Source organism: Ananas comosus, linkage group 4 (genome assembly GCF_001540865.1).
Source record: "Ananas comosus cultivar F153 linkage group 4, ASM154086v1, whole genome shotgun sequence".
NCBI lineage: Eukaryota > Viridiplantae > Streptophyta > Magnoliopsida > Poales > Bromeliaceae > Ananas > Ananas comosus.
The window spans coordinates 4,111,998-4,139,529 of NC_033624.1; the positions used below are offsets into that span (position 1 = coordinate 4,111,998).

The window sequence follows — 27,532 nt, forward strand, 5'->3', positions numbered from 1 at the left end:
GCTACAGCGAACTCCTCTCTCTCTCTCTCTCTCTCTCTCTCTCTCTCCATCGCGCTCTTCGCCGACGATTCCCCTCTCCGATGCGTCTCCGATCGATCTCTCGTCTCCGGATCGGGGCTAGGGTTTCCGATCCGAAGCCATGCGCTTGATCCACCGCGGGGATCTGATCCCCGACCCTTCCGCCGCTTCTCCGTAGCCGGATTCGCTCCCCTCTCCCCCCGCGAGCGATGGCGTCGTCGCCGGTTAAGTTCGTCTCGGTTTTCCTCGTCGTCTCCGTGGTCGGATGGGTCGTTTTCACGTAAGATCTCGAGGAGCCCCACCCCCCCCAATTCCATCCTGTTTGTGCCTTTTCTCGCTAAATTTCATTAGGATTTGTGTCGTTTTGCTGATTTTGAGTGTGAAGTTTAGTATGTACGCGTTTTTACTTTGAATAATGCGGCGAATCTGAGTGCTGAGTGTTCTGTGGCGCATGAATTTTGAAGTTGCACTTTGAATTAGGTTGTGAGTGGGTGAGTTGAGTGGAAAAGGGGAACTTTGAGATGAATGTGTTCGGTTGTTTACTCGCTTATCAAGGAATTGATCTGTTTCGGTCTAGGAGAGGGGAATGTTGGTAGGATACCAGCTGTGGAAAGTATTTTGAACAAATTTAAAATCTGTGTCAAATTGCTCTACCCCGATTCTGGTACTCTGCTTGTTGGAGCTATTGTGTTTGAAATGCAGATCGATTTTTTCTTCATTTGCCAATAAAATTGCTTTAAGTTGATCTTTTTGTGCATGATGCAAGGGAGAATTGATGGTGCGATAAGAATTACATGTATACTACTTTGAAAATTTGAACTGTTAAAGAATTTTTTTTAGTTTGTATCAGCCTCCATGATAGTTATCTGATATTTACTTTGTACTTGTTTGGTCTAGATTCTTCTCCCACTTTCAACGGTAGTTATTTATAGAAAAGTTTGGTGCTTCTGCTATGATGTGTAGTGGAAATGAGAATATGAGACCTAAATGAAGAAGCTCCACTTTGGAGATTCTGTTGTTGTTGTACTGTTGAAGGTATTTTGATATAGTGATTTTCCTAATAGCAGTAGGTGAACAACACTTGATTGGACAGGACTGCATCTTGGAGCAGGTTCAAACAAAACCTTAATTATATTGTAGATATTAAGTTCTCCTGCCTAGCTTCTGAGGATGGTAACAATGAAGAAAAGATGCGTTGATATGGTACCGTACTTGCATCAAATTGAGCTGAGCTTAGTAGCCCCTCCAAGAGTTCCTAAGCATGTTATATGAGAGTAATATTGTTGGATTGTACATCCATAATCAATACAAGACAGCTGGAGGAGTGATTCTCAACAGTCACAAGTGCTGGGTCACATGTTATTGTCAGTAAAACTGCTCTTTGAAAAGTCCAATCAGAATAAACCCTTCAGATCACATGTCGAAACACAAAGTATTTGTACTCTATTAGCGTTATGCTTCTACAAGTTGTTGCGATTCCAATTAATTTATGACATAAAAGCCAGACATTCTGTTAAGTCAGTATTAGTTTTGATTATCTGTTTAATACCTTAAGTTTCTGTGAATTATAGTTTAATGTTTATAAAGTATTTGCAGAAGTGCTCTATTTGTCTGAACCTATATTTATCTCTTGTTGGCAGATTTGCTTCCAGGTTGTTGGCTTGGTTTCTAAGCCGTATATTAAAGGCTTCTGTTGGGTTTCGTGTTGCTGGATGTAATTGTTTGAGAGATGTTAATTTAAAATTCAGAAAGGTTTGTCTTTCTCATATCTCTGTAGTCAGCCAAGTTTGTAGAATTTTTGTGTTCTAATTTTTATTAACTCTTTGAGTACGAATGATTTTGGTTAGATTCTTGTGTTAATTTCTTTTATTGTTTCTCAATATCTTTTGATCTTTGAAATTTCGTTGATCATTTTTGACGATTTGCCATTGTGCAGATTGCAAAAGTAATTTTAAGTTTTTGGTTTTAGGTCCTCATCAAAGCAGTCAAAGTAGAAATGCTGATCGGTAGTGGAAATTGACTACCGATACAAGGAAATATCTTGTGCTGTCTCTATATGTCTTTTTATTGCAAATTGTGCAAACAATCATGCACACCAATATGTGGGTTTATGCATTCAGTTTAATAACCATTTAACATTTATTTAGCTATTTGTAAAATTTAAAAAAGCGTACTGATGAAAAGTTCTCAATTTCCCATAAATATGCACACCTTAAACACTAACAGCAGTCCATCGCAAAATCAACTGAAAATTCTAGTGGTAGATCACTGTTTTTGAAACCAAATTAGGAGAAACAGCGTGAACAATATTCAGTTGAGTCCTAGATGTGAATAGATTTAACGAGTAGTTTTTGAAGTCCTAATATTGTCTTTAAGGTGTATTAGGCTACTTTTTCAGAGAACATGGAGGAATGACCTTGCTGCCATATTGGTTGAAGAATATATCATGACAGAATTTTCTGTCTTATTATTATCATTTTTTCTATATTTGTCTCTAAACATGCTTGAAATCACGTGTTTTCTGAAGGTTTTCTTTGGGTTTATAGAGTACAGGACTTTTTTTTTTTTTTATGGGAATGAAACCATCACTAGAGGCTGAAGAAGTGTTGAGGCTGGAATGATTCAAGTGTCTCTCCACTTATATATAGCATTATACTCGTGCAATTCCACTCTGGCATGTCATTTTAGCATTTGTTTCACATAAATTTATAATTTCGATTTGGAACTATCTGTGCTTTATATAATAAATAATTGAACCATTTAAGTGATTATTAGTGTAGTGGTAAGTCGCTCATCCCCTGTGTATCATGACGCGGCTATAAGCCTTGCGTGGTCGTGTCGGACACATGCGTGTTCGTGTCGGACTCGTGTCTGACGCGGTTGTGTGTAGACGTGCGTTCGACGTGCATTGTCGGACTCGTGTCCGACGTGGTTGTGCATAGACGCGCGTTCGATGTGCATCCATGGCACATCCCTTAAAAAAGAATATATATATGTTTTTATTTTACTTTTTTTTGTGCGTATATAATGTAAGATGATAAATATTTTGGCTTTTTGATGAAGGTATATGAACTCTTTTTGGATGATATAAATAAATTATGTATAGTGGAGAATTTCTCTCCTAAAAATATAAGAACTATCAACGGAAATTTTATTAACTTTTATTCATATGAGAAATATAACAATATTTTAACAAAATTAATATTTTATATGTAATAAATATATATTATTATATTAATAATATTATATTTTATTAGCGGTGTTCATTCCGTATCCGTGTCCTAATTCTTTAAAGCTGTTAAGTCTCCATGTCCAAGTCATATCGTGTCCTGTGTTCACAGTCTGTGTTCTTGACGCCTAATTCGTCCCACAACCCTGCAAATCCTTGTTCAAGCCTTAGTTCAAACAATTGTCTCATTTTTACAGAATGAGGGAATAGGGAGCCAAGTTAGCACTGTTGGATGCTGTTACTAAATCCAGTGGAGTTCAGGCATTTACTGGAGCTTAAAACATGTTAGGTAACTATAGGCAATAGGAACTTCTAGTTCCTCGTGGACCTCGTTGAATCAGGGAGGGCCTACTTTCCCCCCTCTACCACCCTTGATTTAGCAGCATCAATTTAACCTTCATCTTGATTTTGACTAAGGTTTTTGTGTGTCTTTTCCAGTAATGTGTCACTTCATCAGGTTTGCCAACAAATAACCTGTAGCATGCCTTAAGATAAGGGGGTTGACACTTTGCTTTTATGAGATGGAATCTCAGTTTATGCCATGCCAAGCATATGTTGATCAGAATGAAACACTAGATTTATAACATCTTGTAAGTTGTTCATAAACATCAATCTCAACATGATAGACTTGCCTCTAGTGAGCTGCATTCATCTAATATCCTTTTGAAAGTAATATTGTGGGAAAAAGAAGAAACTGATCTTGAGCTGGAGAGAAGGTTTTTGAGGTGAAGTAGGAAAAAAAATCTCCAGTTATGTACATCCACAGTGTTTCAAATAGTTCCAACCATTTTTTAATCTCCATTTTCACTTGACAAGAAAGAATTCCGGAAAAAAATCTGACTCGGAAGGAGGCTAGACTAATTGACTGCGTGAGACTTCATCCTCCAATAGTCACGGCCTTCTATCTTATACACTTTGAATTCTGCTCCAGTGGCCTCATGGCTTTCTGTCGCTGCAGTTGCCTTATGTTTTTTTTTCTCATTCTTTCTATGTTATTCTTTTGCTGTTTCTTGAGAAGCCTTGTATAATACGAATTTTTAATGAACCTTTTGTTGTTTTCCAGGGTGCTGTGGAATCTGTATCAATTGGTGAAATCAAACTCAGCTTTCGTAAGTCACTAGTCAAGCTGGGGTTCAGCTTTATCTCAAAGGATCCGAAATTACAGTTGTTAATTTGTGATATTGAAGTCATAATGAGATCTTCTGAGCAGAGGAAAAGGACTAGTAAACATCGGAAGTCTCGTTCAACTGGAAAAGGGAAATGGCTGGTCATTACAAGCATGGCTAGATTTTTGTCGGTTACGGTAACAGATTTAGTTGTCAAGGTACCAATTTACTGATTGAATAATATCTAGCTTTGCAGTCGATTCTTATTCAGAATTTGATTGCCTGCGCAGAAGCTATAATTTAGAGTGTTCATTGCTTTATTATATGAAAGGTAGGGTCAGTTTTATTGAATTCCCATGGTAAAGCGTAATTGAAACATTCTGTTAGGACTGATAGTAATTTAACAATCTGATGCTCATATTCTTTTAGGGTAATACTGACTACTTGCATATGTCATCATAAATATTTGGCTGGCTGCATAGTAGTCATTGCATGAATTTTAAGTAACTGGCAGATATGGGTGATTAAATCAAATTTACAGTGTGAGAAGTAAATAAAGCAGTGTATTGGAATTGGAAGCCTTGTTACTTTCTTGTTCTGTTATTGTTCTGTACATGCGTACCTAATAAAAAATTGATTCTTATACTTGTGGTATTTAAAATATCTGGATTTATTAGTAGTCATAAAATTTTACTTATTTCTAATTCATTTAAGGTTCTTGTGATCACAGAACCTGAAAGTTGATGGCGTCTTCAATTAGTTTCCTTTGTTGGTTTCTATTTATTCTGTTTCTCCAAATGTCAATGGTGTAACAGTTCTGAGAGAAGTGTCTGATATTCAATCATTATATATCCACCGAAGTTCTTAAGTCAGCACTATTGAGGTGGTCTCTATTTATCAAGTACAATTGCCAAAGTTTACTTCCAAGTGTGAGAGACATAAGCTGATCTTCTATCCGACATTATAGCTTTCATTTCTAGTACCTCTGTTGCTTGATCTTGCTAAAGCTAGGACTGTTGCACCAATTGATAGAAGATTTGTGTCAGTTTATCGGCCTTTCGAAGAAATTGCTCAATTCTTCTATGCAGCCTTTCAACATGAAATTTGCTCTAGCAGATCTCTTGTTACAAGGGCAGCTTTCGATGGTAATCATTATGATAGATGGCATTTCAATAAAATTGGTTTATGCGAAAAATATATTTGCAGAAGTTGCTAGCCTGAAAAGCAAAAGCTAGTTTGAATATGGTTCCTCTAGTTAATCGAAATGTTGACAATTGGATTTCTTTTGATAAATTACATGATATTATACACTTCTGAATCAATTTGGGCTGGGTTAGAAAAAATTTGCAGCTTTGATTTCAGGTTCATACTAATGCTCTTATTCAGTATGAAATATAAAATTATCATTATCCTGCTGAAGTCATAAAGAAAATGTTAAAACTCCTATTCAACATGTAATGTGTATCCAACAAGAAAGTTATCTGTGATACTTCTTCGTTGAATTGCTGTTTGTAACGCAACTGCATCATGTCTAATCATGAACTTTAAGATTATCGATAGTGTTGAATGATAAGTGCATTCGACATATTTTAACTTTTTTTTGGCAATCTAACTTTATAGTTTTAGCTTTGTGGCATAACTTGAAGATTTATTCTTGTCCATGTTTATTTGTTTATATCATTCTCTTAACATGTAGTTAACATTAAAAATGATTTCATCATTTTTAGTTTCGAACAACTAATATTTGTTTTTCTACCAATATGTAAAGATCTTTTCTTATGAGGCATTCCAAAGCCTCTTATAAATGTTGTGTCTGTTGTGCTGAGCTCTCTAGGTGCAAGTATGGTTAGTCACACTTAATTATTGATTCAACTTCTAAGTAGTATAAACCTGGTACATGACTCTCTTTTCTCTAAACCACAGGCTAGTAAAGTGTGAAGACTTCTATAGAATGTTAGGTTGCTGAAAAACATTGATTGTTAGACAAAGAGAGAATTCTGTTATCCATTCGAAACCACTAAATGTTTACCTCTAGGAGCTGTTCGTTTCTAAGTAGGATCTGATGTCTTGTTGTTTTCATATTCGCTATCTTGTGAAACTGCATTAGTTAGCAAATTTTTTTGAATAATTAGGGAAGCGCCATAGATAAGAGTGCCCGTACTCTTGTTGGTAGATATTATATTAGCTTTTGTAAGTTAATAACATTTGGATCTTTTGGGCAAGGATTTAAGTGCCCATCAACACGGGCTGTATCTACCGTGCCGTATCGTATCGTACCAACAAGATATCAGCATGATATAGCCCTCGTGCCGATGGCACAGCTCAAAACCCTCTCTTTAAATTAGTAAGTAATTTTCTCAATAAAGTTCAAAATATTTGATAAAAATACATAATAAATAGTTAGAATATTTTGTTGCTAAAAAAAGTAAATATTTCATGCTATTATATGTCGGCATACATGAATTTTTGTGACCGGCATGCACCGCCGCGGCCCGGCACGGTACACACCGTGCCGTCCCGTGCCGGCAAGTTTTCGGCACGATCTTTTGCCACGACACTTAAATCCAAGGTTTAAAGTGCCGTGGCACGGGGGCGTGCCGCTGTCTGCCTCGCACAATACGAAACCGGCACGCTTTCGTGCCGACACATGATACGCTTGCGTGCCGATAGATACGCATAACCTCCTACTAGCACGCGACACAGACTTATTTTAGTTTTTTTGGTTTCAATAAGCTCTTATAATATTATTTTGAAAGATTTAATCAAATAATTATGAATATTTGCTATGTATAGCTCACATACTCATCAATTAATATACTTGTAAACTTTTTGTATGTAAAGTACAACTATCCTGACACAGAATAGAAATTTTTACAGGTCAGAATTTTTAAAATGCAAAGACATATTTTTTGCTTTTTTCTTTTGATCATATTACAGTCTTTCTTTTATAAAGTACAAAAAAATAATTTTAAGAATAATTTTGAAAATTATTTTTTAATTAATTTTTTCAAAAAATTAGTAGATCTATCAAAAAAAATTAAGTGAGAAATTATATGACAAATAAATTAAATAAATTTAAGTATCAATTGATTTAATTTAACTTTTAATTTTATCAGTATTTTCAATCCTCTAACGCAAAAATAAAATTTTATATTTGATATGCCTCAAAATTTGTTTATTGAGTTCGATTTTGTTCTCCTAATTCGGCAAAAGTTTCGCAGTGCAGCAAACTTTGATAAAATAATTTGTGAAGAAAAAATGGATGTCTGTGGTGATATGTAAATTAAAGATTTGCCCTATATTGATAAATAAAAAAAAAAATTATAATTTTTTTCGACTTGCCTAACAAGTAGATTTTCGATTTGTAATGTCTGTGGGGGGGATATGGAGTACCCAGATTCCAGAATGCTTCGGGTACCCAAAAAAACAAAACAAAAAGAAAAAAACAAAAAGCAAAAAAAAAGTGCATAGTGCCGGCATGGCACTCTGCTGCGGCACGCGTTGCCGTGCCGCTCTTTCCCGTGCGGCATGGTCCCGCATGCCGCGGCACGGAGGGGGGTTCGAGCCCCTCCCTGTGCCATGCCCCCTTCTTGGGGCATGGTACGTGCCGCCCCGTGCCATACGGCACGGGGCGGCACTTCAATTCTTGCTTACATCCTTGCTTTTGTGTACAGTGCCGAATCTTGGTTAATGCTGTCTGAATCTGCTTCTTCAAAATCATGCAGGTGCCAAAAGCTGTTTTCGAAATCAAAGATTTGAAGATGGACATATCTAAAATTGCTGGACCAAATCAGATTCTTGGAGTCAAGTTGCACATCGTACCTTTTACTGTACAGTTTGGGGATTCACATTTTAATCTTGACCAGTCATTCAGTTATAGTCAAACGGATTGTTCACAACCTGATCAATCATTTCCAGCTGTTATGGAAAAGAATTCTATTCCCTTTGTTTGTGAGGACTTAATGGTTTGTTGTGGCTTTGGTCATGAGAAGTGAGTTTTCTTTCTTGGCAAGATGTTTTACTGATAGGCAATATTTATTTTATTTTCTTCTAAATTTTTTAGTACAATGATAAAAAGACAATGCATCCTGATTAGTACAATTATACTTCAAAATACCCGACCCAATAGCAATATTTACTCGTTGGGCCCAAATCACTGGCCCAAAATGTTTAAGCCCAGTTACTATTATTAGGGTGTGTGCCCTCTTATATTCCCAATCAAAATCCCTTTCCCATCCGATGTGAGACTATTAGGGCGGTACAATTGATAAATTATCACCTGCACCTGGTTCACCACATCAGCTTGCTCACCTCCCAGCTCATACTTCCATCCAGCCATTAGAAAGAGAAGAATTTTGAAATCAAGAAAAGGGTGCAACTCACTGGGAAGTTGGGATTGAAGTATGACATGGGTTGGAGTGGGGATCACTATGTGGTTCTGGGCCTTGGCTGATGTGGTGGTGCATCCGTTCCTGCAAAAGAACTCTGGTTGCAAATATTGGTAAATACAATCCACCAGATAACATCCCTATTTTTTATAGGGGAGCTTTTATCCAATCAGCTATCTATTAACTAGAGGACTCACTAAGCTTCTCTACTATGATGCTTTATGGGTACTAACTTTTGTTACTGTGGATGTGTTTTCTATCCTAGTAAGTTATGAATCAAAGACCATGTGTTCATGTTTTCTCCAGGGAAAAAGGTGTCAAGATTATTGATCTTGATTTGACGTGCGGAGATATTATTGTCAGCCTTAATGAAAGCCTCTTTTCCAAGACTAGTAAAAAATTGGAGACCGCTAGTGATTCAGACATTATTAGAGGTGCTACTTTGGATGCTATGTCAACTAAGAAGTCTTCAACGAGTAAAACTTTCCTCTCATCAATAAAGAAGCAAATGTTTGTATTCCCCGAAAAGGTTTGTTTTTCTCGAAGGCTCACATGTTACTAGACTTGTGCATGATAAACTTATGTTGGATTTTCTAAATGCTTCACGCTCTTTTATCTGTTCTCTGTTTCTTGGAATAACCTTTATAAGTATGAATCTTAATATTCATATTTTTTTTGATTCTAGCTCTGTATCTCTTCAATGTTACTATTAAATTATGTCAAATTATTTCTAACAAAATATATTTGTTCTTTGGAAGGTTAGCTTCAGTGTGCCGAAACTTGATGTGAAGTTCATGCATCTGGGTGAAGGACTTATTGTTGAAAATAATGTTACTGGTATCTATCTCAATAGTACTAAATCCAAATCACATGATGATTCAGAGGAGACTGCATTTCATTTTGATATTCAGATGGATTTGAATGAGATTCATGTAATTATTTTTGACTCTCCATTTTTGCTTCTTTAGATGATTTAGCTTTGATCAGTTTGCTTACTTTTTGTCCTTTCAGTTGCTCAGAGAAGGTTCAACTTCTATCTTGGAAATTCTAAAAGTTGCTGTTATCACTTCGGTAGACGTTCCAATGGAAGTAAGATGGTGATCTTCATTTCATAATTCCTTTGTCATATTAGTTCTGATTTCTGAGAAATCTGCCATCAGTTATTATTGGTTAATCCATTTATTTGCTTTTAAGTTAGCAACTATAAATTCAACTATATTTCAATGTACTTATAGAGAATGCTACATGCAAGCATTTAATGTACTTCTTAGTGCTTTCAGCAGTCTTTTGTTTCAGTATTTTTCATTTTAGCTGAAATTAACTCGGGATATCTTTGTTGCTTTCATCCTTTGAATGCATTCCTGGTAAGTTTCCAATCAGTAATGCTTGATCTATATAGTATGCTAGTTCTTTCAATGATTGCTTTAAGTTAAGTGTGCTTCATCTACGTGCATAGTTTATAAAACTTGGGGTCTGATATATTCTATTTAATAAAGGATTTTTACATTTAGCAACTTATAGATAGAAAAGCATGTGGGTAGCTGTTGTGATTTTGTCAGAAGAGGTAAATTGGTCTGTGTTATTAGAAACTGACTTTTACAACGATATTGTTCATAGACTTGGTCTTGAGTGTGCTTTCGATAGTTGCTCATTGTGGACAAATATACACATTATCGTATACACACTATAAATGTGATCTGTTTAATTTTCCCTGATAAAATTCTGTATATACAGTATAAATGGGAAAAACATGGATTCACTTAAAACCATGCATACGAGACGAAGCTATTAAGCAAAATGTTGCTTTTCTTTGGCCTGTTTATTTATTTATTTATTTATTTCAGCCACTTCTACCTGTTAGAGCTGAGGTTGACGCCAAACTTGGTGGTACACAATGTAACCTTATTGTTAGCAGACTGATGCCATGGATGCGACTGCGCTTATCAAATAAGAAGAGAATGGCTCTTGGCAAGGAGAATTCTCACCTAGAAAAGTCTCAGACAAGAGATATTAAACCCGTCATGTGGACATGTACTGTCTCAGCCCCAGAGATGACTATTGTTCTATACAGCCCTAATGGATCTGCATTATACCATGTGAGTTCTCATTGTTGTGAAGAAGTATTTGAACTTTTAGTTGTTGAATTCCCTTTTCCTCTTTGTGCGAGATTGAAGATCTTATGCTGATGGTGTAGTAGAGAATTAATGTTTTTAAATCCTTTGTTGATGTAGCTTGATTATTGTCATTTGTTGTACTCCGCTTAGTAATACTATTCCTGCTTACTATATAATACAGGAGTATTATCACGTTGACTGCGGAATGTATTATGTGCTATGTTATTTGAAATACAGTGCAGTAGCATCTTTTGAATAATATATAAAGTAATTTGGCAATGACTTGCTTGTAATTTGGATGGTTGGCCAAGCACACTACTATCACATTGTTACTTCCTCATGGGTGCTGCTGACCCAGTCATCTAATCTTCCCTCCCCGTCTTTTGACGCTGAAGTGTCAAGCAGAAGAATGCATTAAATTGCTTACAGTTAATTAGGAAACATAAGAAAACTTTTTAAAATTCTGTTGGCTTGTTTGTGTGTTTTATAGTCCTTACCTATTAAATCCTGTCTTTTGAGTGTATTCTTACTGACATTTAATATCTGGAATTCTGCGTTTTAACCACACCCAAAAAAATTTCTTTTAAATTGGATTAATTTCATTCATATTTAGTCTTATATATTTAGAAACCTATAATCACCTACGAGGGACTTTAACATTGCACCTTAAGAGTTCTCTTCTAGAGGTTTCCAATACTCTAGAATAAGAATGCTGATTAATACATAGCTTTACTTTGTCAATTTGTTGAGTTTTTTCCTTCTTGAACAAAGTGATTGTTCTATGCTTCAATTGCATTTTTTTCCCCCCATGAAAATGTTAGATAATTGTGAAGGCAGGATTTTTATTTTTTTATTTTTTTATTTTTTTATTTTTTTATTTTTTTGGGGTCCCCTCTCAATTCTCATATCCTAGTTGAGAATCTAATGAAGTAAGAAATAGGAAGCATTGATATCATCATATTTAGCTTAATCTTTAACTTAAAGGTATAGTTGTTGGCAAATGCAATTTCCAATTCTGCCCTTAGTTGTCATCTTTTTGATTATCTTGTCTTTTTATTTCAGGTTTGTTCTCAGTCTTCTCATTTATTTGCAAATAACATAGCAAGCAAGGGGATTCAAGTACATACAGAACTTGGTGAACTGCATTTGCACATGGAAGATGAATATCAAGAATTTTTGAAAGAAAATGTATTTGGTGTTGAAACTTATTCGGGTTCTCTTATCCACATCGCCCGTGTGAGCCTAGATTGGGGACATAGAGAAATCGAGCCACAAGAAAAGCCTGAATTAGTTCAATTGGCACTGGTATTTTCTGTTGATATTAGTGGTATGGGAGTTCAATTCGGTTTCAAGCATGTTGAATATCTAGTCTCCAACTTGATGTCCTTTAAAACTCTATTTAAAGGCCTGTCTACTAAAAGAGCTACAGAAAATATGGGACATCCAAGTAAGAAGTCCGCAAAAAGGACTAATTTACTGAAATTAAACCTGGAAAAGTGTTCTATAACTTACTGTGGTGAGACAAGTATTGAAGATGCAACTGTACCAGATCCAAAACGTGTCAATTTTGGTTCTCAAGGTGGCGAAGTTGTAATTAGTGTTTCTGCTGATGGCACGCCTCGCGAAGCAGGCATTACTTCAACCCTCCCTGGTAATTGCAAGAAGTTGAAATTTTCCACATCTCTAGTTATCTCCCATTTACTTATGTGCATGAACAAGGAAAAGAAGTCGACCCAAATAGAAGTCGAAAGAGCAAAATCAATCTATGAAGAATATCCTGAAGAGCATCAACCTGGCGTTAAAGTGACTCTGATTGATTTGCAAAATGCTAAAATTGTTCGCCGATCCGGTGGCCCCGCGGATATTGCTGTGTGTTTGCTTTTCAGCGCCACTGATATAACTCTCAGGTGGGAACCTGATGCACATTTGGCACTATATGAGTCTCTTACCCGTTTGCAGTGTTTATTACACAAAACCAAGTTTAAGAGGCCTGACAGCAAATCGAATTCAGAATCAGTTGAACATTTTGATCAAGTGGGACAAGATAAGAATAATGGTAAAAGGGAGTCAATTTTTGTTGTTGATGTGGAGATGTTAAGAATATCTGCTGAAGTTGCGGATGGGGTCGAAGCAATGATTCAAGTGCAATCTATATTCTCCGAGAATGCCAAAATAGGTGTACTTCTTGAAGGGCTAATACTCAGTTTTAATGGAGCTAGGGTTTTTAAAAGTAGCCGCATGCAGATTTCCTGTATCCCAGTTTCACCTGGCAGCATTATTGATGCAGAGTCGACAACAAAAAGGGATTTGGTTATTCAAGGACTTGACGTTCATATCTGCATGCCCTTTAGGTTGCCTTTACGTGCCATCGAAGATGCTGTCGAAGATATGCTACGAGGCCTAAAGCTTGTCACCGCTGCTAAAACTGATCAAGTACTTGCCACTAAAAAGGAAAATCTAAAAAAGCCAAAGGCCAAATCACCAAAGTTTGGGTCTGTAAAATTTGTCATACGTACGCTCACAGCTGATATTGAAGAAGAGCCTATACAGGGTTGGCTTGATGAGCATTACCACTTGATAAAGAAAGAAGTTTGTGAGTTAGATGTTCGACTAAAGTTCCTTGATGAAGCTATCTCAACTGGAAATAAAGCTTCAGGAAGTGCAGATCCAAATGATGTGCGTTCAGAAAGAAATAAGTTATTTTATGATGGGGTTGACATTGATGTTCATGATGCAGCTGCTGTTCAAAAGCTACGAGAAGAAATCTATAAACAATCATTTCACTCATATTATCAGGCGTGCCAGAGAATAAGGTTTGCGGAAGGATCGGGTGCTTGTTCAAGAGGCTTTCAATCTGGCTTCAGACCAAGTACTCGCAGAGCTTCTCTTCTCTCACTTCGTGCAACTGAACTGGATGTATGTTTGACTAAAATCGAAGGTGGTGATTATGGAATGGTTGACTTTATAAAGAACCTCGACCCTGTTTGCCGAGAAAATAACGTACCATTCTCCCGATTATATGGAAGAGATATTTGTGTAAATGCCGGGTCTTTAGTTATCCAACTAAGAAATTATACTTTTCCACTATTTTCTGCAACTTCTGGTGGATGTCAAGGTCGTGTTGTCCTCGCTCAACAGGTCAGTTAAATAAGCGATATTTGCTCTTTGTTGCACTTGCTTTGGGGTATATCTTGTTTACCAAATAAGAAAGCACGATATGGGCTAAATCATGAAAATCTAGATTCTAGGTGCAATGTTTGGTAATGACAAATAAATTATGATTCGGTGAATTGCTTTTTTCAGGCAACATGTTTTCAGCCTCAAATACTTCAAGATGTATTCATTGGAAGGTGTCGCAAAGTGCGCATGCTACGCTCGGCTAGTGGAACCACTCCACCGATGAAACTGTACTCAAACTTGCCTATAGATTTCCACAAAGGTGAAGTGTCTTTCGGAGTAGGCTATGAACCTCCTTTTGCAGATTTAAGTTACGCATTTGCAGTGGCCTTACGCAGAGCTAACCTTAGTATAAGGAATTCCAATTCCTCTTCTTCGAAGGACCAAATTGCAAATTTCGTTTCATCAAACCAACCGCCTAAAAAGGAACGCAGCTTACCATGGTGGGATGACATGAGGTACTACATCCACGGTAAGATTGTTTTGTCTTTCAACGAGACTTCATGGAGCTTTCTTGCTACAACAAATCCATATGAGAATCTCGACAGACTTCAAATCATTTCTGAATATATGAAAATCCAGCAAACCGATGGGCATGTTGATGTTTCCGCAAAGGATTTCAAGATGTACATTAGCAGTATAGAGAGCCTGACAAAGAATTGCAGCTTAAAAGTCCCATCTTATGACAGGAGACCTTTTATTTATTCACCTGCTTTCTCCCTCGAAGTGGTCATTGACTGGGAATGTGAATCTGGCAATCCTCTCAACCATTATTTACATGCCCTTCCTATTGAAGGGGAACCTAGAAAGAAAGTTTTTGATCCGTTTCGTTCTACTTCTCTCTCTCTGAGGTGGAACTTCTCTCTCAGGCCCTCTCTGCTGTCCTGTGAAAAGAATTCTGCTTCCTGTTTTGGAAACAATCTGACAGTAGAGAACACTGAATTCCCAACCATGAATCTTGGGGCCCACGACCTTGCCTGGGTCTTCAAATGGTGGAGCTTGAATTATAGCCCTCCTCATAAGTTACGTTCTTTTTCTCGGTGGCCCCGTTTTGGGATACCAAGAGCTGTGCGATCGGGTAACTTGTCGCTTGACAAAGTTATGACCGAGTTTTTCCTTCGGATTGACGCCTCACCTTCTTGCATTAAACACATGCCTCTAGGTGATGATGATCCAGCAAGTGGTCTAACCTTCGAAATGTCAAAATTGAAGTACGAACTTTGCTATAGTCGTGGTAAGCAGAAGTTTACTTTTGAGTCTAAGCGTGGATCTCTCGATCTTGTTTATCGGGGCCTTGACCTCCATCAGCCGAAGGTGTATTTATATCAAGATAGTAACTCATCTGCAGTTCGAGATACTCAAACAATAAAGGGTGGCATAATTAATTTCACAGAAAAACAAAGAGATGATGGATTTCTCTTAACTTCTGATTATTTCACAATACGGAGGCAGTCGCCTAAGGCCGATACTGCAAGGCTGTTGGTATGGCAAGAAGCTGGCAGGAAGAATCTTGAGACGACTTATGTGAGGTTTGAATTTGAAAATGGAAGTGGGAGTGACCATACACCATCAGATCCTAGTGATGATGATGGATTTAATGTTGTAATTGCTGACAATTGCCAGCGTGTGTTTGTCTACGGCCTCAAGCTCCTATGGAACATTGAAAACAGAGATGCCGTGTGGTCCTGGGTTGGTGGGATATCCAAAGCATTTGAACCTCCAAAACCTTCTCCTTCTAGGCAGTATGCTCAAAGGAAGATGATCGAGGAAAAACAGAAGCTTGATGAGTCAAAAATTCCTCTAGATGATAAATCTGTGTCTTCTCCTTCTACGTCCCATGTTGTTAGTTCCCCTGTAACTCAACCAGTTGAGATTTCAGGGCCAGTTTCATCTCAATCTCCTTCAACTAAACTAAACAGCTCTTCCTTCGATGTGGCTGGTGAGTTATTTCTTACCTCTCCTGAATATGGATCTACTTTTAGTATTTCTACTGGTGCAAATAGCTAATTTTATTAAGAAGTTACTCGTTTAATTTGATGGCTTTTGTTTCTTTATGTCTCAATCTGAGTTTGGCATTTTTTTCATTTTCATTCCCCAGTGAAGCATGGCCATATTGATGACTCAGAGGAGGGGACACTTCACTCTATGGTGAACGTTATTCAACCTCAATTTAATCTACATTCGGAAGAAGCTAATGTAAGTGATGTAATCTATGTGCAATTAAGAAAAAATGCGTTAATGCATTTTCTTCTTGTATATCTTATTTGATATGCATGGGAGATGGATTGCAAATGTTATACTGGAAAAATTTACTTTTAGAGCTTTTAGTTTGTGCATGACTCAGAAGTTTGTGCAGTATAGTAACGTCCTATTTCTGGCCTGCTAGCTTGCAAGATTATTAATTACATGGTTTGTTACATGTGTAACAGTTAGGATATCTTTTGCTATAAACATTTTAAACATCTTTTATTTTCTTTTTTTTTTGAAGAAATATGATTTTGAACAAGTTAAACATCTTATATTTGCATCAGAGTGCATGTGACGACACCTACCAGGAGGGTTGCATTTACATTTTACCCCACTAGGGGGTCCCATGCACTAGGATTTTTTTGCTGATTAATAACAAATTTTTGCAACATTACATTCTGCTAACACTAGAGGGAAATGACTTTGTCTTTAATATGCTTTTTTGTTAGACTTATTCTCGAAAAGATTAATCTGTAAAAATCTTTGGGGGGACAATGCAGAATTCCACAACTTCACAGGGATATGTAGGCAATTTTCCCAGCTAATGACTTGATATGAATACCAGGGTAGATTTCTTCTCGCAGCAGCCAGCGGCCGTGTCTTAGCTCGATCATTTCATTCTGTTCTGCATGTTGGATATGAGATGATAGAGCAGGCCCTAGGTACCACCAGTTTGAAGATTCCAGAATCACAGCCTGAAATGACGTGGAAAAGAGGGGAGCTTTCTGTGATGCTAGAACATGTTCAAGCTCATGTTGCACCGACTGACGTTGATCCTGGTGCCGGACTTCAATGGTTACCTGAGATTCTAAGGACTTCACAGAAAGTAAAGCGCACTGGCGCCTTGCTTGAAAGAGTGTTTATGCCTTGTGAGATGTATTTCAGATACACGAGGCACAAAGGTGGTACAGCTGATTTGAAGGTAAATTCAACAAATACAGTATATAAAATATTTGTATATCCCCGAAATAATTAGCATGTAATATGCATCCCTACAAAATCTGAAATTTTATATTGATCTTCAAAATTTAAGTTTCTTTCATTACCTTTTTCGTACAAAAGAGCCCTTTTAAAAAACTTTTTCTGATTTAGAATCATGTTTCTCCCATGAATTGGATTATTCCCGAACTTGTGGATATTTGGTAAGAAACTGCACTTTTGAGGGTGTATATGACAATCTGGATTTTACAGGGTTATATATATATATATATATATAAATAGATGATTTAAAGTGTGTATATATATACATATATAGTACGTCTCCTGTGCTTTTGAAAGTACGGAAGCCTTCGTGCTTGTAAGTTGTTTTCGATGATAGAACATCTGATTTGACGATTGGCTCCGTTAGGCATAATCTACGCTATTGGAACTATCTAGAATCCAAATTTTATAATTTTTTGACATTATTTACCAAGTGACAAAAGGTCTCAAAAATAATATTTTAACAGTCGATGTGGCATGTTTTTAAGTTCAACAGTGTAAAACAATCCAAATTCATGAAACTTTAATAGAAAATTCTACTTAACATTAATAGCAAGATCAATATTTCTAATTTGAAATTTGAGTATTTAATATTGTTTTTTATGAGATTTTTATTTTCAGCCGTTCATTCTGAGACTACTCGTTTATTAGGCAAATGAAGTAAAAAATTATGAAATTTAGTTTCTAGATAGTTCCAATAGCGTAGATCATGTGTAACGGAACCGATCGCCAAATCGGATGTCCCATCTTTGAAAACAACTTACAAGCACAGAGGCCTTTGTACTTCCGAAAGCATAGGAGCCTAGCGCTCTCTCTCTCTCTCTCTCTCTCTATATATATATATATTTATATATGCATATATATATATAATAGTGCATAGAAGTTATTTACTATAAGAGATTCTTTTTTGTTAGTACTAGTTCTAAAGTCTGGTGAATTCTTTTTTTTCTTTTTTCTTTTTTGCATCCAGGTGAAACCACTGAAGGAGCTTACTTTCAACTCTTCTAATATTACCGCAACAATGACTTCACGCCAATTTCAAGTTATGCTTGATGTACTAAGCAATCTTCTGTTTGCAAGACTTCCCAAGTTAGACCCCATACATTTGATTTTCATGCAAACTCATTATATCTTGTATTATGGATCTGTTTGCTTGTTCTAAATGTATTCTCTGTCCAAAATTTATCTGGTGGTTTGATGTTCTAAGTTGATTGGTGATATGACACATTCTTATCCAACTAGGAAAATGAGCTTTCTTTATGAATTGGTATTATTATTGAATCTTGGGTCATAGAAACATACGGAAGTTTTGCTTATTAGTATTGTTTTTTCTTTATGGAGCCCTGTCATTATTGAATTGCGTGTTTGCTGATCCATATGTTGGGATATGGCTTGGTTGATAAGCAAAGATGTGTTGCATAAAACTGTTAAAGTTGTCTCTTATAAAATATTGCATCAACATATCTTTTGTGGTTTTTTCTGTTTGTAGCACATTTTAACTTTGTGCTGAATAATGTAGGCTAAGGTTTAAGGGAAGTGGAAGTGGGGTTTTTTTAAAGAAAAATTTTTCGGTAAGGAGGTGATAGTTTTCAATATCGACTCAAATATCTTTGAGTCAGAACTTAGCTTGATCTGATTGTATATTTTCAGTGTGTTTCATGAAGTTGTATATGTTGCTCTAAATAGTTGATCTGTCTCAACATTGAAAGGAATCTTGGGTGGTCACATGCTCTATATTGATATCAGATTAGTGTTCCTATGTGAAGTAATCTTTTTAATTACTTAATATAAAAGATATGAAAAGATTAGTAAATATTGGTATATATTTACATAAGCCCCTGCAAAATTATTTATTTAAATGTACATTCCTATTTAAATATTTATATATGGCCTTCAAAAACTTAATTTCCTACATATGTGCCACTTTAATAAAAAAAAATTAATGTCATTATTATGCTACTTTCATTTTATCAGACCTCGTAAAAGCAGTCTTTCATACCCATCTGAAGATGATGAAGATGATGAAGATGTTGAAGAAGAAGCCGACGAGGTGGTTCCTGATGGAGTTGAAGAGGTAGAACTTGCAAAGGTCAACCTTGAACAGAAGGAAAGGGAGAGAAAACTTCTACTTGATGACATAAGGATCCTATCAGAAACTGGTGATATTCAAGGTGATGTTTCTCCATCTTCAGACAAGGACAGTGATCTGTGGATGGTCGGTAGTGCAAAACCAGCACTGGTAGGCTTTCAACTTTAGAAGACATTGGAGTATAAAATCCTAATTTCCTAATATTATCTGGCTTTTTTTCAGCAATAGTGCTGTTGTAGCATCTTATAGTACTTTATATGCCTGCATGGCCTAGCTTGTGGAGCAACTTCTCTCCTTCAGTAAGCAAAAGCTTCCAGAGGCAGAATGTTTGGCACAAAAAAAAGAAACTTCTGGAGCTTTTGCTTTGGCTGGAAGATATAATGAGCTTTTGGGCCTGCTAAACAGATAGTATGATTTGAACTTCTACTTTTGCTGCAGCAGGAAGCTGTTAAGATGATTTTGATGGAAAATTATTAGTGCTTTAAACAGCTCTTAATAAATAGCACCTCTACAGAAGCTCCAGTAGCCCAAAGAAGCCTTGAATATCTATCTTATATCATCACTAGTTACTTCTTTTATGATTGTTTACAGTTTAAACTTGTTTCATGGTTAGGTGCATGTGCTGAAAAAGGAGCTTGTAAATATCCTGAAGTCTAGAAAAGTTGCATCTTCTGCATTAAGAACGGCGTTGCAAAAAGCTGCACAGTTACGCCTGATGGAGAAAGAGAAAAATAAAAGCCCTTCCTGTGCCATGCGGATTTCAATGAGAATCAACAAGGTTGTATGGAGCATGCTTGCAGATGGCAAATCTTTTGCAGAAGCTGAGATTAATGATATGGTCCGTTCCCACAAATTCTTCTAATTGGATATAATGGATTTTCATATTCTTTTCCATGAAGTTTTCCTTTCACCTGAAGGGGACTAAACAGTCAATACTGGAGTTTTCGAATAATATACGTTAGAAGGAGAGATGCTAAGTTACCAACGATGCCGAGTTGTTGAGTTTATTATAGAATTTCAATTTTAATCATCAACTATCTAGATAAGAACAGGAGTTATCTTCAATTCCTTATTCTATATTCACCGACTACTGGGATGCATCTAAAGCTATAATGGTTTTAAATTATTCACGTAGAAATATATAAAATAAATATATATCAGCCATTCTTGAGTTACTTATTTTAATCCTATCTGTTTCTACCTTTCCTTTCATAGTCAAGTGTATGATTTCCTACTTGAATTAACAAATTATTTGGGTATTTTCCAAAAAGAAAGGAAAACAAAAAGAAATCTTTACTGTGTCTCACAAAATGTGAATTGCTTTACAATCTGTAGGAATTCGGAAGTCAACTATTTTAACCTTGAAACACCTCTTAATATCTATTTACTGAAGATAGCATAGTTACGTGACGATTTTCTAGCTGCATATAGTTCATTCAGTTGCCTTGCAGATTATTTGATAAAATGTAAATTTGTTGATATATGCTCAAAATTTTCTTTGGCAGATCTATGATTTTGATCGTGACTACAAAGATATTGGTGTTGCTCGGTTCACTACCAAGTCCTTTGTGGTGCGAAATTGTTTGCCTAATGCGAAGTCCGATATGCTATTATCAGCCTGGAATGCGCCTCCTGAATGGGGAAAGTGAGTCCTTTTTTCATGCCTGTAACTATAACTGGCATTCTTAACTTGCTTTTTGCACTCTGCATATCTCCGTCCGCATTTCTCTCAACTCGGCAAAGATCTTATTTGTTACTTCTTTGTACAGGAATGTAATGCTTCGTGTGGATGCTAAGCAAGGTGCCCCAAAAGATGGAAGTTCACCTCTTGAACTTTTCCAGGTCAGTTTAGTCTACATCTCTCTCTCTCTCTCTCTCTCTCTCTCTCTCTCTAATTTGCTGTCGAAGCTCATCATGCTTAAACTGGATTAGCATTGTGAAATTGGATGAATATATATGTACCCAATCATAACGTAATAGTTTTGCTGAGTTCCAGATGCTGGCTAAACTCGTGCAGAAAAACAAAAAAATGATGTTGGATTCAAGTGAATGCTTTGGGCTATAAAAGTTTGTAAGACGAAAAAAGAAATAATGAAGGTTTGCTTGCTAAATTGCGGCATTACTGCTAAACAAGGCTTTCGTTTGTGGTATTTTCTTAAACAGGCATAGTTTACAATTTTACATTTTGCCTGTAATATGAGCTTTCAGATAATTAATTCATCCTATATTTTTCTATTGTACTTAATTCACTTAAATTAAACTTATTATGGCCCTAATCGAGTGTTGGAGAAATATCAATCAGCCTTTTCATCGCTCAAGTTTTGGAAAACCCACCCTGTTGACATTGATATACTAAATATTTATGTTTCAGCACATTATTAGTTAATGTGATAAGGTCTATTTAGGATTTCTTCTATTTGTGTTACTGACTATCCTTGACAATTCTATTGTTGATCTCTTTTATGGTTTCTTCCATGATTTTCATTTGACTTTAACCAACTAACCATTGTAGGTAGAGATCTATCCATTGAAGATACACTTGACTGAAACTATGTACAGGATGATGTGGGAATATTTTTTCCCCGAGGAAGAACAGGACTCACAAAGGCGGCAGGTTAGCTGCAATTTTTAGTTTGGCAAGGACATACGGATGTTTACCTCAACTGTAGTGTATTTCGAAGTGGATACCTGAAGCTTAAAGATTATTACTGTCACTACATAATCTCCCATTTTTTTTAATATTGAAAATCTGTTTAGTTCTATCAGAACTTAATGGTTTCTGTAAGAAAAATTATACATCGTTTCCCTAAAAAATTTAAAGATATCAGTAAATTAAAGATATCATTAAATTCTAATTCAGAGGCACGCACATCAACATAACTGTAAGATTAGGTGGAAAAAAAAATTTCTACGTTTCAGGTAACCATTTTAAAGTTTACCTTAGTTAAGTTTTGTACGTTTTCAATGTAAAGTTTTGCAGTTCTTTTCTTTGGCAGCCAACCTTGAACACTTGGGACTAAAGGCTTCATTGTTACTGTTGAAATTAGCTTTTCTAGTATGCCTTATTTTGTGCATTAGTTCACTTGTTTTTGTTTCTCTTTTCTTATGACAAAATAGGAAGTTTGGAGAGTTTCAACCTCTGCTGGATCAAGAAAGCTAAGAAAAAGCTTTGGCAGCACCGAAACAGCTTCTTCAAGTAGTCATTCTACAAAAGAACCCGATGCTCCTGGAGGATTAAGTGCAGCTGCAGCGTCCTCATCTAATGGAGGTGTCAATCAAGCTGCTTCTACTCATGGTGATATTTCCCAAGTATGCATCCTCACATTGGCAGTTTTTTGAGTATTACTAGTGAACCCTAATTTTCTTCTCTTTAATCTAGAAATGTGCACTGTAGGGGTTTTTCTGTTGCATTAATTGTAATGCTCAAAGTCTGTGTTGTTATAACAATACTTGCTGAGACCCTTTTTTTGCATCAACAGTATTTCAAGCATCATATAACGTTCCTTTTACAACAGCTCCTCTACCCTGAGCAGTAGCTAGGTGTGAAAGTATCTGGAGCCCTTACTGTAGTGGGAAGCTAACATGAGCTTTTAGCTCCCAGTACCACAAGCATTAACTTGAAGCTTTCGTTTCTGCTTGACTGAGAATAGTTAAGAGTTATTTTTGTTATAATAAATTGTGACTGCTTCTTCCAACATCTGTACTTAAAAACCACTTACAAAGAAGCTCCTGATAGGACAGAAAAGCCCTTTATAGCTTTAACCTAAATGATATAGCTTTTTGAAGGTGTGTCGGATTAAAAGCATAATATTTGTCAAAACTTGATGTGGAATGCAGGTTTCAAAGTTGCAAAGCCTAAAGGCAAATATGGTATGTGGCTCACATAACGAGTTACGGCGATCATCTTCATTTGAAAGAATGTGGGAAGAAAATGGCACCGATTCTGCAGCAAATGATATTATACCACAAGCGAACTCTTTGAATCTACCTTCAAAAAATGGGCCCCTTAATCCAACAACAGAGAACAAGCACGTGACAAATGATGCAGCAAGAAATAGAGCTAAAGATTCCAAATCAGCCAGAGCTGGTCGCTTGTCTCATGAGCAAAAGAAAGTTGCAAAATCTCAGGATGAAAAAAGAACTAGGACTCGGAAATTGATGGAATTTCATAATATCAAGATTAGCCAGGTTGTTATATTTCCCACCATTTAGTTATTTCGTATACTGAGGATAATGGTAATTATCCTTGAATGAGAACTAGCCCGGAGCAAAATGACCTGACCCCACCTTAGTGGCCGTAGTTCAGTAGGTTGACTGGACCTTGAAAACTGTCTTGAAAAAGGTTTTCTCGAGTTGACTGCTGCTAAGTTTCTCGACCTGATATCTGACCATTTTGGATCTCACCTGAGATCAAAATATCTATGTAAATCTTGGGCTTGGTCGGGGTATCAGGATGGGCAATTTTCTTTTGGTATGTAATCTTAACCTGGCCTGGTCGAAAATGTTCTCAGGTCTAAACTAGAAAGTCTAGTTCTACTCTCACACTGGATGGAGACAGTTGAGAATTACTTGGAATATATGCCTGACTATGGGGATATCGCAATTCCAGCTGACCTATTGATTATTATCCTCAGGCAAAGGGCTACTGTGGGGATGTTTTGTTCAGATAGTGTGATAGTGGATATATTGGCCACTCTTCCTACTCCATCTCCCAACAAACACTTTCCTAATATTCTCACATCTTTTGTGTTTATTTGCAGATTAACTTCCTTTATTACTTTCTTATGTGGTAGGTTGAACTGCTCGTTACTTATGAGGGGTCAAGATTCGCAGTTAATGATCTAAGGTTGCTGATGGATACATTTCATCGCGTTGATTTTACTGGCACATGGAGGAGACTATTTTCACGAGTGAAGAAGCATATTATATGGGGGGTCTTGAAGTCTGTAACTGGCATGCAGGCAAGCATTTAGCAATCTTATAGTATGGTTTTTTCACTTGAATTTCAGATCGGTGCTGCAAGACTTGGTATATTAGTGCAGATGAACCACAGACATATACCGTTACTATTGTTATTGTTGTCGTCATTGTGCGTTTTTTTGAGAAATTGCCTATTATTAGTATTACTACTATTTTCTATTATTACTTTTATTCCTACTACCACTACTAGTCTACTACTTTTAGGGCATGTTTGGTTCACCTATTTTAGACTATGGAATCGGAATGGAATTCATTGATTCCGATAGTTGCCGTTTATTTTATAGGAATCGGATTCCGATTCCCATTCCACTCCGGAATGGGAATGACCAAATCCATTTATGATCTAATCTGGCTTTGAATCCCAGATTGGCTCATTCCAAAGTATACTATTCAAAATCCTCTTTCATCAACACCCACCTCTCCTTTCATCACTTTCCTCTCTCTTAATCAAAACCCTCTCTCAAAAATTTTAAATTTTCATTCCGATTTCCATTCCAATAATGAACCAAACATTTTTGGATCATTCGTCATTCCATTTTCCATTCCAAAGCAATCCAATTCCATTTCCCACTCCTATTCCAATCATGAACCAAACATGCCCTTACTGTTACAAGTACTGTGTGTATGTTTGCTTGTTGGATGTTAGAAAGATAATTTACCATTCTGTAACACCAACTCTTTTTTGGGATAGTGGTTTTTAACATATTATCATCGTGGGAATGGGATTTGTAATAATCAATAGATAGATTCTTTCTGTTTTTCTTTTTGTTCATCACTAAATGCTCAAGAAATCATTTTCATCTATAGATGATTAAGAATCTTGGTCGTGAAACTGAAAATGAAAATTCTTATGGGAACTTCCATTTTCGTCTCTACAGGGTAAAAAGTTCAAGGACAAAGCTCCAAACCAGAAGGAGCCACATGGTAGTGCAGTTCCAGAAAGTGATCTCAACTTTAGCGACAGCGACGGAGGCCTACCAGGGAAGTCCGACCAATTCCCTGTGTCCTGGCTTAAGCGACCAAGTGATGGGGCCGGTGATGGATTCGTCACCTCAATCAGAGGACTCTTCAATTCCCAGCGCCGAAAAGCAAAGGCCTTCATACTGCAAACTGTGAGAGGCGATGCAGATAATGAATCACATGGTGAATGGAGTGAGAGTGATGTCGAATCCTCTCCTCCCTTTGCAAGACAACTAACGATAACGAAAGCTAAAAAGCTTATAAAAAGACACACAAAGAAGTTCCGTTCAAGGGGGCAAAAGAGTTCAGGTGATCTAGTTTCGCCGCATACTTCACTAAATGTTTCATTACACAAGCAACTTACAGAATAGAATATTACATATAATAACCATGCAAAACTATTTATAGGGAAAACTTCAAATACCCCACTTGTGTTATGCCGCTTATTTTACTTTAATATTGTTTTTAACTGTATCACTTTAGTATCTTGAGGTTTTTGTTTTTGTTTTCCGTTAGACCCCTGTTATTTTCTCCGTTAAGGTGTCATGCGCCGCGCATGTGAGCATAAAAAATGTCTCACAAAGATTGACAAAAACGGCATGAGACCCTCGAAGAATAATCAATATCAAGCCCTGATAGGTCTCGTGCTGTTTTTATCGACCTTTGTGGGAGATTTTTGACAGTCACGTGTGCGGCACATGACACTTTAACAGAAAAGATAAGTGGAAGTCTAACGGAAAGGGGTACTTAAGTGATACAGTTAAAACTATAGGGTACTAAAGTAAAAGAGCGGTCAACCACTAGGGCATATATGAAGTTTTCCATTTCTATATTCATCTGATCACTTTGTAGCGTGTTATATGAATTCTCATACATGCCTTTGAAAACTTGATTTCTCATATATGCCTTTCGAAAACTTGATTTCTCACATATATACCCTTGTATGTAGGAAAGCGGTAGTCATAGACCATCTTTATCAATATGAAACCAACTTCCACTGAATTGGATGACTCCCTAAGTTAGGATAGGGGTATTATTATAAGAAACTACTCTTGCAATGGGTATATATGAAAATTCACATTGCGCAGGGTTATATATGTACAGGTGATTTTGCAGGGATAGTGTTGTAGAAGCCTCTACAAGCTGATATTTACTTACGAGATATCTGTATTAGGAAACCACTCTATTTACGTGCCTTTTTATTCATACGAAATACTTATCTGATTTATACCTTCGAAGATGGTTTCCTCTATTTCTATCCAGTTTCTCACAACTATGTGAATCGCAATATCTTCATTATTCATTAACAATGTAGTCAAATGATCTACTCAAAATAACTAAACCAGATTCCTTAGCGCTTCTAGTTAAAAGTTGTGAAAGTGTTTGAAGTGCTCAGTGTTGGAAAAATTCGCCTGCTAATCTACTAGAATTATTCTCATTAGACCTCTTAAGGATCACATCCTCTTGTTTATCAAACTGTTCGAACTCTCAACATGTGTTTTGATTGTTTCTTTTTCAACTTAGGTATCACAATCCAAAGGGATTCCCTCCCATCAACTCCAAGAGAGACGACGCCGTTCCAAAGCGATTCTTCCGGTGCTTCATCTTATGAGGATTTCCACGACTAGACGTGCGTGCTGTAAAGCCAACTGGGGTTTTTCTTATATCTAAAATGGAGACACCAAACAAATGCGGATGTTGCATAATCGGCCCTTAAATATGCAAGGGCTTTATTTAAAGCTGAAGAGATCTCATACCGACTATCAAGATTGAAGGTGGAGACATTATGGGCCGGATTAGAATAATGGAGCCATTATCCGAATGCTAAGGTATGGAGATGGCCTCTTTTTTGCTTCACTAGTTTGTTAATGATTCTTAGTCGTCTTTTTACTGTGTATATATATATATATATATATATATATATATATATATATATATATATATATCTCTCTCTTACAACTATTTGCTGGGTGCCATAGCCCTTACTCATATATGTTGTACTGCTGTGTATATAACTAAACCCCTTCATATGACATTCCAGAATTCAATGATTCTTAGAGCCTAACTATTATGAGAAAATAAATATAGAATCTCAAAATCACTGCATTTGTACTGTTTTGTGTACCTTTTATATTCATCTAATGTGCAATTATTCTACCTTTATTTCTAGAGATCTATGAGTGCTTTTTAGAAATGGCTCTAATAAGGTCAACTTAGAACTTACATTTCATCCTTCTAATTTC

General features: G+C 36.5%; 1 protein-coding gene across 2 annotated transcripts; it reads left to right on the top strand.

Annotated features, from left to right (window-relative positions):
* On the top strand, nucleotides 1–27,458 carry LOC109708981 (protein SABRE). 2 transcript variants are annotated; one of them, XM_020230989.1, is made up of 23 exons: nucleotides 1–298; nucleotides 1,659–1,770; nucleotides 4,311–4,571; nucleotides 8,079–8,344; nucleotides 9,048–9,270; nucleotides 9,500–9,673; nucleotides 9,753–9,830; nucleotides 10,586–10,837; nucleotides 11,918–13,993; nucleotides 14,159–15,971; nucleotides 16,131–16,228; nucleotides 16,845–17,201; nucleotides 18,231–18,349; nucleotides 19,235–19,499; nucleotides 19,963–20,187; nucleotides 20,855–20,994; nucleotides 21,119–21,191; nucleotides 21,862–21,963; nucleotides 22,467–22,658; nucleotides 23,187–23,537; nucleotides 24,143–24,310; nucleotides 25,208–25,598; nucleotides 26,814–27,458. In XM_020230989.1, exons 1-23 carry the CDS (start codon nucleotides 228–230, stop codon nucleotides 26,915–26,917), a joined length of 7,911 nt encoding a protein of 2,636 aa, XP_020086578.1. In that variant the 5' UTR covers nucleotides 1–227; the 3' UTR covers nucleotides 26,918–27,458. The 2 variants fall into 2 exon arrangements, with proteins under 2 accessions (XP_020086578.1, XP_020086579.1); XM_020230990.1 differs by lacking the exons at nucleotides 1–298; nucleotides 1,659–1,770; nucleotides 4,311–4,571; nucleotides 8,079–8,344 and having other exon boundaries at nucleotides 9,131–9,270; nucleotides 9,505–9,673.

Bases quoted from the DNA above. Each gene is read 5' to 3' on its own strand.
- LOC109708981 (XM_020230989.1), top strand. From the start codon at position 228: ATGGCGTCGTCGCCGGTTAAGTTCGTCTCGGTTTTCCTCGTCGTCTCC. The intron at 15,972-16,130 runs GTGAGTTATTTC...TTCATTCCCCAG, and splicing joins CTCTTCCTTCGATGTGGCTG to TGAAGCATGGCCATATTGAT. The intron at 24,311-25,207 runs GCAAGCATTTAG...TCGTCTCTACAG, and splicing joins AGTCTGTAACTGGCATGCAG to GGTAAAAAGTTCAAGGACAA.